General features: G+C 82.4%; 1 protein-coding gene across 1 annotated transcript in view; it reads right to left on the bottom strand.

The window, feature by feature from the left end:
• The window catches only part of COL1A1 (collagen type I alpha 1 chain), a 154,590-nt gene that overhangs the window by 56,527 nt on the left and 85,187 nt on the right, over positions 1–12,876 (bottom strand). Inside the window, exons 6-9 of the mRNA XM_048516445.1 lie at positions 1,560–1,597; positions 1,420–1,455; positions 768–860; positions 466–537 (exon numbers count right to left, since the gene is read on the bottom strand). Of these exons, the coding sequence (XP_048372402.1) occupies positions 466–537; positions 768–860; positions 1,420–1,455; positions 1,560–1,597 (239 nt within the window). The remainder of the gene's footprint in view (positions 1–465; positions 538–767; positions 861–1,419; positions 1,456–1,559; positions 1,598–12,876) is intronic.

A 12,876-nucleotide genomic window follows, 5' to 3' on the forward strand; every position in this document is an offset into this window, starting at 1 on the left:
ACGATGACCTACTTTATAGAGTTACAGAGAGGATTACTGAAGTTAATGGTTAAAAACTTTGGGGAAAAGCCTTATATGAGCCCTTATTGGAGTCACCACAAATTCAGTCCTCATTATGATTACACTCAAGGAACCCACTTTCCGGGTCCCTTTTCTCACGGCAAAAGGGTTTTCCAACTCTTTTTCAACTTTCCTGTGGTCAGTTGCTTGTCCTACAAAAATCAGGCTAATTTTCAATTCTCAGCTTCAAAAAGACCACTTATGTATGCACGCATCAGCCATCAGCCTTACTTATCTGTCTCGCAAAACTTCGCCATCTTGAGAAACGGAGGAGGCGGAAAGGTCCTTTGGTTGACATCTGCCCACCTTTCCCTTTGTATCCCTCCACCATCATGTCTGGCTTCCTCCACAAATTCTGTCTCTTTGGGTTACATTTCCCCCTGTCCCTGGAATCCACAGACTTACCATTGGTCCTGGAACTGCCATACCACCACCAGATTTCTCGTCATAGCCATAGGACAGCTGAGGAGCGAAGTTCTACCAGAGGGAAAGCAAAAGGGTTGTTTTAAGTCTTCTCGTTGCATTGGTGAAGTGATTAAGTTAAGTAGGGCCCCTTCCGCACATGCAGAATAATGCACTTTTAATCCACTTTCACAATTGTTTGCAAATGGATTTTGCTATTCCGCATAGCTGCAAAGCACATTGAAAGTGGACTAAAAGGGCATTATTTTGCATGTGTGAAAGGGGCCTAGATCAGTCAAACTTACTCCGCCAAGGCCTGGGGGTCCAGGTGGGCCTGGGAGTCCAGGAAGTCCAGGTTGTCCGGGAATACCATCTCTGCCAGGTGGGCCAGCTGGTCCCTGTAGACAAAAGTCACAAGCAGCCCCATATCAGCACTTATTGTCACAGGATGCTCTGACCTACAGACCGAGTGGGAAAAATCCTTATACTGCGATACAAATTGGAACACAGGCACATAGCATCCCAAATAACGTGGAGCGGGACTGGAACGTATGGAAAATTTTGGAAGCCCATCGCCTGAGGTGAATCACACTACCGATTATGCCATGGCCTTGCATTTGCTTGAAACACCAGGTGGACGTATAGTTAAAATGGCACTGGAAATTTTAATGGAAGCTGCAGCAAAGATCAGAGCTTTTTGTACGTCTCTCCCCAAAACAACTTTTTTTAAAAAGTGAATGCAGTTTTTGTAGGGGAGGATAAATCACAAGGGCCTCCCGAGAAGGCCGAAGTTTTGTTTTCTCAACCAGCTAGTGAAATGTTGACATATAACCAAAGGAAGGGTCTCCAATGTCTTATGACTGCCTGACGCAGTATTTTGCTACGATTCCGCATGCCGGCTCTTAATTGTGCCCTTTTTCAACTGCAATAACCCAGTGTTTAGATATAGATACCTACCCTATCTCCTCTTGGGCCTTGATCTCCTTTAGGACCCTGCCAGATAAGAAGAGGATTTTGATTAGATTATTATCACCTGGAGAACAATACTGATCCAGCCAATGAGAGTTAGGTTTATGAGGGGGGGGGGGGTCATTTACCTCTACACCACCAGCTCCTACGTAGGCAGGAGAGCCATCTTAAACAAAACACAACAAAGAATCTCCGTTAAGATTCAAAAGTTATCTTCTTCAACCCCTGCAGAACCCCCCAAAGACCACCTGTGTTGGAGGTTTGTTAGTCTTTCTGTAGCAGTAGAAAAGACCACAAGTCCAGTGCCACCTCAAAGACTAACAAAACTACTACCAGGAAATGGGTCTTTGTGAGTCACGGCTCCCTTCTTCGGCTATAGCTACATTGGGAATTCCTCTATCCCTAAGTAGGCAACAGTAGATTCAAACACCCTGAGATGGTTAAGGTCAGATGGACTCTCATTCTAGCTTTATCTGAAGAAGTGAGCTGTGACTCACAAAAACGTACATCCTGTCGGAAGTTTTGTTCGTCTTTAAGGTACTACTGGACTCTTGCTCTTTTCTGTCTGTGCTAATGGAACACAAAATTAGATCAGTGAATAATAATAATTTTTGAGACTGGCTTCTTTTCCTGTGGAATCTAGAAAACTAGTAGCTCTTTATTTGGCTGATTGGGAGACGCCGTCTGCTGACCTGCAAAAGAGTTTTCACATTAACTAGAAGTTTGGGCAATCTCGATTGAAATATTGGCATTTCAAAGGAAGGAAATGGCGTCCAGTTTCCTTTTGTACAATGCCTCCATTTCAGTATTAGATTAAAATTAAGGAGGCTGTGGTGATATTTCCTGGAAAAAGAAATCCTCCACAATCTTTAGGCTCCTAAAATATTGCCTTCCACATGAATTCTTAGCATTCACTTGAAGAATAGGCAGAAAAACATTTATCCAAATACTTCCCCCACTTCCGCCCGTGTTATAAATTACAAGAACTTAACATTATTTAATATGAGATTTTGGTCATAATCTAGTCTTTTAGAGTTTTTAAATTTGAAATTTTACTGTATTTAATATTTGTTGGAAGATGCCCTGGGTCTGCAACAGGAAGGGTAACCTACAAATCACCCCCCCCCCCCCCCACCCCCACCACCCCCCCACCCCCCCCCCCCCCCCCCACCCCCCCCCCCCCCACCCCCCCCCCCCCACCCCCCCCCCCCCCACCCCCACCCCCCCACCACCCCCCCCCCCCACCCCCACCCCCCCCCCACCACCCCCCCCCCCCCCCCCCCCCCCCCAACCACCCCCCACCCCCCCCCCCCCCCCCCCCCCCCCCCCCCCCCCCCCCCCCACCCCCCCCCCCCCCCACCCCCCCCCCCCCCCACCCCCCCCCCCCCCCACCCCCCCCCCCCCCCACCCCCCCCCCCCCCCACCCCCCCCCCCCCCCACCCCCCCCCCCCCCCACCCCCCCCCCCCCCCACCCCCCCCCCCCCCCACCCCCCCCCCCCCCCACCCCCCCCCCCCCCCACCCCCCCCCCCCCCCACCCCCCCCCCCCCCCACCCCCCCCCCCCCCCACCCCCCCCCCCCCCCACCCCCCCCCCCCCCCACCCCCCCCCCCCCCCACCCCCCCCCCCCCCCACCCCCCCCCCCCCCCACCCCCCCCCCCCCCCACCCCCCCCCCCCCCCACCCCCCCCCCCCCCCACCCCCCCCCCCCCCCACCCCCCCCCCCCCCCACCCCCCCCCCCCCCCACCCCCCCCCCCCCCCACCCCCCCCCCCCCCCACCCCCCCCCCCCCCCACCCCCCCCCCCCCCCACCCCCCCCCCCCCCCACCCCCCCCCCCCCCCACCCCCCCCCCCCCCCACCCCCCCCCCCCCCCACCCCCCCCCCCCCCCACCCCCCCCCCCCCCCACCCCCCCCCCCCCCCACCCCCCCCCCCCCCCACCCCCCCCCCCCCCCACCCCCCCCCCCCCCCACCCCCCCCCCCCCCCACCCCCCCCCCCCCCCACCCCCCCCCCCCCCCACCCCCCCCCCCCCCCACCCCCCCCCCCCCCCACCCCCCCCCCCCCCCACCCCCCCCCCCCCCCACCCCCCCCCCCCCCCACCCCCCCCCCCCCCCACCCCCCCCCCCCCCCACCCCCCCCCCCCCCCACCCCCCCCCCCCCCCACCCCCCCCCCCCCCCACCCCCCCCCCCCCCCACCCCCCCCCCCCCCCACCCCCCCCCCCCCCCACCCCCCCCCCCCCCCACCCCCCCCCCCCCCCACCCCCCCCCCCCCCCACCCCCCCCCCCCCCCACCCCCCCCCCCCCCCACCCCCCCCCCCCCCCACCCCCCCCCCCCCCCACCCCCCCCCCCCCCCACCCCCCCCCCCCCCCACCCCCCCCCCCCCCCACCCCCCCCCCCCCCCACCCCCCCCCCCCCCCACCCCCCCCCCCCCCCACCCCCCCCCCCCCCCACCCCCCCCCCCCCCCACCCCCCCCCCCCCCCACCCCCCCCCCCCCCCACCCCCCCCCCCCCCCACCCCCCCCCCCCCCCACCCCCCCCCCCCCCCACCCCCCCCCCCCCCCACCCCCCCCCCCCCCCACCCCCCCCCCCCCCCACCCCCCCCCCCCCCCACCCCCCCCCCCCCCCACCCCCCCCCCCCCCCACCCCCCCCCCCCCCCACCCCCCCCCCCCCCCACCCCCCCCCCCCCCCACCCCCCCCCCCCCCCACCCCCCCCCCCCCCCACCCCCCCCCCCCCCCACCCCCCCCCCCCCCCACCCCCCCCCCCCCCCACCCCCCCCCCCCCCCACCCCCCCCCCCCCCCACCCCCCCCCCCCCCCACCCCCCCCCCCCCCCACCCCCCCCCCCCCCCACCCCCCCCCCCCCCCACCCCCCCCCCCCCCCACCCCCCCCCCCCCCCACCCCCCCCCCCCCCCACCCCCCCCCCCCCCCACCCCCCCCCCCCCCCACCCCCCCCCCCCCCCACCCCCCCCCCCCCCCACCCCCCCCCCCCCCCACCCCCCCCCCCCCCCACCCCCCCCCCCCCCCACCCCCCCCCCCCCCCACCCCCCCCCCCCCCCACCCCCCCCCCCCCCCACCCCCCCCCCCCCCCACCCCCCCCCCCCCCCACCCCCCCCCCCCCCCACCCCCCCCCCCCCCCACCCCCCCCCCCCCCCACCCCCCCCCCCCCCCACCCCCCCCCCCCCCCACCCCCCCCCCCCCCCACCCCCCCCCCCCCCCACCCCCCCCCCCCCCCACCCCCCCCCCCCCCCACCCCCCCCCCCCCCCACCCCCCCCCCCCCCCACCCCCCCCCCCCCCCACCCCCCCCCCCCCCCACCCCCCCCCCCCCCCACCCCCCCCCCCCCCCACCCCCCCCCCCCCCCACCCCCCCCCCCCCCCACCCCCCCCCCCCCCCACCCCCCCCCCCCCCCACCCCCCCCCCCCCCCACCCCCCCCCCCCCCCACCCCCCCCCCCCCCCACCCCCCCCCCCCCCCACCCCCCCCCCCCCCCACCCCCCCCCCCCCCCACCCCCCCCCCCCCCCACCCCCCCCCCCCCCCACCCCCCCCCCCCCCCACCCCCCCCCCCCCCCACCCCCCCCCCCCCCCACCCCCCCCCCCCCCCACCCCCCCCCCCCCCCACCCCCCCCCCCCCCCACCCCCCCCCCCCCCCACCCCCCCCCCCCCCCACCCCCCCCCCCCCCCACCCCCCCCCCCCCCCACCCCCCCCCCCCCCCACCCCCCCCCCCCCCCACCCCCCCCCCCCCCCACCCCCCCCCCCCCCCACCCCCCCCCCCCCCCACCCCCCCCCCCCCCCACCCCCCCCCCCCCCCACCCCCCCCCCCCCCCACCCCCCCCCCCCCCCACCCCCCCCCCCCCCCACCCCCCCCCCCCCCCACCCCCCCCCCCCCCCACCCCCCCCCCCCCCCACCCCCCCCCCCCCCCACCCCCCCCCCCCCCCACCCCCCCCCCCCCCCACCCCCCCCCCCCCCCACCCCCCCCCCCCCCCACCCCCCCCCCCCCCCACCCCCCCCCCCCCCCACCCCCCCCCCCCCCCACCCCCCCCCCCCCCCACCCCCCCCCCCCCCCACCCCCCCCCCCCCCCACCCCCCCCCCCCCCCACCCCCCCCCCCCCCCACCCCCCCCCCCCCCCACCCCCCCCCCCCCCCACCCCCCCCCCCCCCCACCCCCCCCCCCCCCCACCCCCCCCCCCCCCCACCCCCCCCCCCCCCCACCCCCCCCCCCCCCCACCCCCCCCCCCCCCCACCCCCCCCCCCCCCCACCCCCCCCCCCCCCCACCCCCCCCCCCCCCCACCCCCCCCCCCCCCCACCCCCCCCCCCCCCCACCCCCCCCCCCCCCCACCCCCCCCCCCCCCCACCCCCCCCCCCCCCCACCCCCCCCCCCCCCCACCCCCCCCCCCCCCCACCCCCCCCCCCCCCCACCCCCCCCCCCCCCCACCCCCCCCCCCCCCCACCCCCCCCCCCCCCCACCCCCCCCCCCCCCCACCCCCCCCCCCCCCCACCCCCCCCCCCCCCCACCCCCCCCCCCCCCCACCCCCCCCCCCCCCCACCCCCCCCCCCCCCCACCCCCCCCCCCCCCCACCCCCCCCCCCCCCCACCCCCCCCCCCCCCCACCCCCCCCCCCCCCCACCCCCCCCCCCCCCCACCCCCCCCCCCCCCCACCCCCCCCCCCCCCCACCCCCCCCCCCCCCCACCCCCCCCCCCCCCCACCCCCCCCCCCCCCCACCCCCCCCCCCCCCCACCCCCCCCCCCCCCCACCCCCCCCCCCCCCCACCCCCCCCCCCCCCCACCCCCCCCCCCCCCCACCCCCCCCCCCCCCCACCCCCCCCCCCCCCCACCCCCCCCCCCCCCCACCCCCCCCCCCCCCCACCCCCCCCCCCCCCCACCCCCCCCCCCCCCCACCCCCCCCCCCCCCCACCCCCCCCCCCCCCCACCCCCCCCCCCCCCCACCCCCCCCCCCCCCCACCCCCCCCCCCCCCCACCCCCCCCCCCCCCCACCCCCCCCCCCCCCCACCCCCCCCCCCCCCCACCCCCCCCCCCCCCCACCCCCCCCCCCCCCCACCCCCCCCCCCCCCCACCCCCCCCCCCCCCCACCCCCCCCCCCCCCCACCCCCCCCCCCCCCCACCCCCCCCCCCCCCCACCCCCCCCCCCCCCCACCCCCCCCCCCCCCCACCCCCCCCCCCCCCCACCCCCCCCCCCCCCCACCCCCCCCCCCCCCCACCCCCCCCCCCCCCCACCCCCCCCCCCCCCCACCCCCCCCCCCCCCCACCCCCCCCCCCCCCCACCCCCCCCCCCCCCCACCCCCCCCCCCCCCCACCCCCCCCCCCCCCCACCCCCCCCCCCCCCCACCCCCCCCCCCCCCCACCCCCCCCCCCCCCCACCCCCCCCCCCCCCCACCCCCCCCCCCCCCCACCCCCCCCCCCCCCCACCCCCCCCCCCCCCCACCCCCCCCCCCCCCCACCCCCCCCCCCCCCCACCCCCCCCCCCCCCCACCCCCCCCCCCCCCCACCCCCCCCCCCCCCCACCCCCCCCCCCCCCCACCCCCCCCCCCCCCCACCCCCCCCCCCCCCCACCCCCCCCCCCCCCCACCCCCCCCCCCCCCCACCCCCCCCCCCCCCCACCCCCCCCCCCCCCCACCCCCCCCCCCCCCCACCCCCCCCCCCCCCCACCCCCCCCCCCCCCCACCCCCCCCCCCCCCCACCCCCCCCCCCCCCCACCCCCCCCCCCCCCCACCCCCCCCCCCCCCCACCCCCCCCCCCCCCCACCCCCCCCCCCCCCCACCCCCCCCCCCCCCCACCCCCCCCCCCCCCCACCCCCCCCCCCCCCCACCCCCCCCCCCCCCCACCCCCCCCCCCCCCCACCCCCCCCCCCCCCCACCCCCCCCCCCCCCCACCCCCCCCCCCCCCCACCCCCCCCCCCCCCCACCCCCCCCCCCCCCCACCCCCCCCCCCCCCCACCCCCCCCCCCCCCCACCCCCCCCCCCCCCCACCCCCCCCCCCCCCCACCCCCCCCCCCCCCCACCCCCCCCCCCCCCCACCCCCCCCCCCCCCCACCCCCCCCCCCCCCCACCCCCCCCCCCCCCCACCCCCCCCCCCCCCCACCCCCCCCCCCCCCCACCCCCCCCCCCCCCCACCCCCCCCCCCCCCCACCCCCCCCCCCCCCCACCCCCCCCCCCCCCCACCCCCCCCCCCCCCCACCCCCCCCCCCCCCCACCCCCCCCCCCCCCCACCCCCCCCCCCCCCCACCCCCCCCCCCCCCCACCCCCCCCCCCCCCCACCCCCCCCCCCCCCCACCCCCCCCCCCCCCCACCCCCCCCCCCCCCCACCCCCCCCCCCCCCCACCCCCCCCCCCCCCCACCCCCCCCCCCCCCCACCCCCCCCCCCCCCCACCCCCCCCCCCCCCCACCCCCCCCCCCCCCCACCCCCCCCCCCCCCCACCCCCCCCCCCCCCCACCCCCCCCCCCCCCCACCCCCCCCCCCCCCCACCCCCCCCCCCCCCCACCCCCCCCCCCCCCCACCCCCCCCCCCCCCCACCCCCCCCCCCCCCCACCCCCCCCCCCCCCCACCCCCCCCCCCCCCCACCCCCCCCCCCCCCCACCCCCCCCCCCCCCCACCCCCCCCCCCCCCCACCCCCCCCCCCCCCCACCCCCCCCCCCCCCCACCCCCCCCCCCCCCCACCCCCCCCCCCCCCCACCCCCCCCCCCCCCCACCCCCCCCCCCCCCCACCCCCCCCCCCCCCCACCCCCCCCCCCCCCCACCCCCCCCCCCCCCCACCCCCCCCCCCCCCCACCCCCCCCCCCCCCCACCCCCCCCCCCCCCCACCCCCCCCCCCCCCCACCCCCCCCCCCCCCCACCCCCCCCCCCCCCCACCCCCCCCCCCCCCCACCCCCCCCCCCCCCCACCCCCCCCCCCCCCCACCCCCCCCCCCCCCCACCCCCCCCCCCCCCCACCCCCCCCCCCCCCCACCCCCCCCCCCCCCCACCCCCCCCCCCCCCCACCCCCCCCCCCCCCCACCCCCCCCCCCCCCCACCCCCCCCCCCCCCCACCCCCCCCCCCCCCCACCCCCCCCCCCCCCCACCCCCCCCCCCCCCCACCCCCCCCCCCCCCCACCCCCCCCCCCCCCCACCCCCCCCCCCCCCCACCCCCCCCCCCCCCCACCCCCCCCCCCCCCCACCCCCCCCCCCCCCCACCCCCCCCCCCCCCCACCCCCCCCCCCCCCCACCCCCCCCCCCCCCCACCCCCCCCCCCCCCCACCCCCCCCCCCCCCCACCCCCCCCCCCCCCCACCCCCCCCCCCCCCCACCCCCCCCCCCCCCCACCCCCCCCCCCCCCCACCCCCCCCCCCCCCCACCCCCCCCCCCCCCCACCCCCCCCCCCCCCCACCCCCCCCCCCCCCCACCCCCCCCCCCCCCCACCCCCCCCCCCCCCCACCCCCCCCCCCCCCCACCCCCCCCCCCCCCCACCCCCCCCCCCCCCCACCCCCCCCCCCCCCCACCCCCCCCCCCCCCCACCCCCCCCCCCCCCCACCCCCCCCCCCCCCCACCCCCCCCCCCCCCCACCCCCCCCCCCCCCCACCCCCCCCCCCCCCCACCCCCCCCCCCCCCCACCCCCCCCCCCCCCCACCCCCCCCCCCCCCCACCCCCCCCCCCCCCCACCCCCCCCCCCCCCCACCCCCCCCCCCCCCCACCCCCCCCCCCCCCCACCCCCCCCCCCCCCCACCCCCCCCCCCCCCCACCCCCCCCCCCCCCCACCCCCCCCCCCCCCCACCCCCCCCCCCCCCCACCCCCCCCCCCCCCCACCCCCCCCCCCCCCCACCCCCCCCCCCCCCCACCCCCCCCCCCCCCCACCCCCCCCCCCCCCCACCCCCCCCCCCCCCCACCCCCCCCCCCCCCCACCCCCCCCCCCCCCCACCCCCCCCCCCCCCCACCCCCCCCCCCCCCCACCCCCCCCCCCCCCCACCCCCCCCCCCCCCCACCCCCCCCCCCCCCCACCCCCCCCCCCCCCCACCCCCCCCCCCCCCCACCCCCCCCCCCCCCCACCCCCCCCCCCCCCCACCCCCCCCCCCCCCCACCCCCCCCCCCCCCCACCCCCCCCCCCCCCCACCCCCCCCCCCCCCCACCCCCCCCCCCCCCCACCCCCCCCCCCCCCCACCCCCCCCCCCCCCCACCCCCCCCCCCCCCCACCCCCCCCCCCCCCCACCCCCCCCCCCCCCCACCCCCCCCCCCCCCCACCCCCCCCCCCCCCCACCCCCCCCCCCCCCCACCCCCCCCCCCCCCCACCCCCCCCCCCCCCCACCCCCCCCCCCCCCCACCCCCCCCCCCCCCCACCCCCCCCCCCCCCCACCCCCCCCCCCCCCCACCCCCCCCCCCCCCCACCCCCCCCCCCCCCCACCCCCCCCCCCCCCCACCCCCCCCCCCCCCCACCCCCCCCCCCCCCCACCCCCCCCCCCCCCCACCCCCCCCCCCCCCCACCCCCCCCCCCCCCCACCCCCCCCCCCCCCCACCCCCCCCCCCCCCCACCCCCCCCCCCCCCCACCCCCCCCCCCCCCCACCCCCCCCCCCCCCCACCCCCCCCCCCCCCCACCCCCCCCCCCCCCCACCCCCCCCCCCCCCCACCCCCCCCCCCCCCCACCCCCCCCCCCCCCCACCCCCCCCCCCCCCCACCCCCCCCCCCCCCCACCCCCCCCCCCCCCCACCCCCCCCCCCCCCCACCCCCCCCCCCCCCCACCCCCCCCCCCCCCCACCCCCCCCCCCCCCCACCCCCCCCCCCCCCCACCCCCCCCCCCCCCCACCCCCCCCCCCCCCCACCCCCCCCCCCCCCCACCCCCCCCCCCCCCCACCCCCCCCCCCCCCCACCCCCCCCCCCCCCCACCCCCCCCCCCCCCCACCCCCCCCCCCCCCCACCCCCCCCCCCCCCCACCCCCCCCCCCCCCCACCCCCCCCCCCCCCCACCCCCCCCCCCCCCCACCCCCCCCCCCCCCCACCCCCCCCCCCCCCCACCCCCCCCCCCCCCCACCCCCCCCCCCCCCCACCCCCCCCCCCCCCCACCCCCCCCCCCCCCCACCCCCCCCCCCCCCCACCCCCCCCCCCCCCCACCCCCCCCCCCCCCCACCCCCCCCCCCCCCCACCCCCCCCCCCCCCCACCCCCCCCCCCCCCCACCCCCCCCCCCCCCCACCCCCCCCCCCCCCCACCCCCCCCCCCCCCCACCCCCCCCCCCCCCCACCCCCCCCCCCCCCCACCCCCCCCCCCCCCCACCCCCCCCCCCCCCCACCCCCCCCCCCCCCCACCCCCCCCCCCCCCCACCCCCCCCCCCCCCCACCCCCCCCCCCCCCCACCCCCCCCCCCCCCCACCCCCCCCCCCCCCCACCCCCCCCCCCCCCCACCCCCCCCCCCCCCCACCCCCCCCCCCCCCCACCCCCCCCCCCCCCCACCCCCCCCCCCCCCCACCCCCCCCCCCCCCCACCCCCCCCCCCCCCCACCCCCCCCCCCCCCCACCCCCCCCCCCCCCCACCCCCCCCCCCCCCCACCCCCCCCCCCCCCCACCCCCCCCCCCCCCCACCCCCCCCCCCCCCCACCCCCCCCCCCCCCCACCCCCCCCCCCCCCCACCCCCCCCCCCCCCCACCCCCCCCCCCCCCCACCCCCCCCCCCCCCCACCCCCCCCCCCCCCCACCCCCCCCCCCCCCCACCCCCCCCCCCCCCCACCCCCCCCCCCCCCCACCCCCCCCCCCCCCCACCCCCCCCCCCCCCCACCCCCCCCCCCCCCCACCCCCCCCCCCCCCCACCCCCCCCCCCCCCCACCCCCCCCCCCCCCCACCCCCCCCCCCCCCCACCCCCCCCCCCCCCCACCCCCCCCCCCCCCCACCCCCCCCCCCCCCCACCCCCCCCCCCCCCCACCCCCCCCCCCCCCCACCCCCCCCCCCCCCCACCCCCCCCCCCCCCCACCCCCCCCCCCCCCCACCCCCCCCCCCCCCCACCCCCCCCCCCCCCCACCCCCCCCCCCCCCCACCCCCCCCCCCCCCCACCCCCCCCCCCCCCCACCCCCCCCCCCCCCCACCCCCCCCCCCCCCCACCCCCCCCCCCCCCCACCCCCCCCCCCCCCCACCCCCCCCCCCCCCCACCCCCCCCCCCCCCCACCCCCCCCCCCCCCCACCCCCCCCCCCCCCCACCCCCCCCCCCCCCCACCCCCCCCCCCCCCCACCCCCCCCCCCCCCCACCCCCCCCCCCCCCCACCCCCCCCCCCCCCCACCCCCCCCCCCCCCCACCCCCCCCCCCCCCCACCCCCCCCCCCCCCCACCCCCCCCCCCCCCCACCCCCCCCCCCCCCCACCCCCCCCCCCCCCCACCCCCCCCCCCCCCCACCCCCCCCCCCCCCCACCCCCCCCCCCCCCCACCCCCCCCCCCCCCCACCCCCCCCCCCCCCCACCCCCCCCCCCCCCCACCCCCCCCCCCCCCCACCCCCCCCCCCCCCCACCCCCCCCCCCCCCCACCCCCCCCCCCCCCCACCCCCCCCCCCCCCCACCCCCCCCCCCCCCCACCCCCCCCCCCCCCCACCCCCCCCCCCCCCCACCCCCCCCCCCCCCCACCCCCCCCCCCCCCCACCCCCCCCCCCCCCCACCCCCCCCCCCCCCCACCCCCCCCCCCCCCCACCCCCCCCCCCCCCCACCCCCCCCCCCCCCCACCCCCCCCCCCCCCCACCCCCCCCCCCCCCCACCCCCCCCCCCCCCCACCCCCCCCCCCCCCCACCCCCCCCCCCCCCCACCCCCCCCCCCCCCCACCCCCCCCCCCCCCCACCCCCCCCCCCCCCCACCCCCCCCCCCCCCCACCCCCCCCCCCCCCCACCCCCCCCCCCCCCCACCCCCCCCCCCCCCCACCCCCCCCCCCCCCCACCCCCCCCCCCCCCCACCCCCCCCCCCCCCCACCCCCCCCCCCCCCCACCCCCCCCCCCCCCCACCCCCCCCCCCCCCCACCCCCCCCCCCCCCCACCCCCCCCCCCCCCCACCCCCCCCCCCCCCCACCCCCCCCCCCCCCCACCCCCCCCCCCCCCCACCCCCCCCCCCCCCCACCCCCCCCCCCCCCCACCCCCCCCCCCCCCCACCCCCCCCCCCCCCCACCCCCCCCCCCCCATTCTTCTTCTTCTTCTTCTTCTTCTTCTTCTTCTTCTTCTAACTGATGCATTTGCAATGGGCTGAAAACCCCACAGTGGAGAATGAAGCCACTGGAAGTCTTTGGATCCAAATGAATAACACAAGCCCAGATTTCGATGCCAGAGGGGAAGGTGTTCAACAGCTGAGCAAGTCCAACAGTTCATCTCCCTGAAATGCTTTCTCTGGCTCCGTGGTCCTTTTCCACATCCAGACTGCTAGGATTATGAAATGCACGTTTCATTCCCAGTTGCAAAGTGATTAGTATTCTCCAGCCGGGCTAGTAAAAATCTCCTCCAGGCCTGAATGAT

The sequence above is a fragment of the Sphaerodactylus townsendi genome, linkage group LG15, assembly GCF_021028975.2.
Source record: "Sphaerodactylus townsendi isolate TG3544 linkage group LG15, MPM_Stown_v2.3, whole genome shotgun sequence".
Lineage (NCBI taxonomy): Eukaryota > Metazoa > Chordata > Lepidosauria > Squamata > Sphaerodactylidae > Sphaerodactylus > Sphaerodactylus townsendi.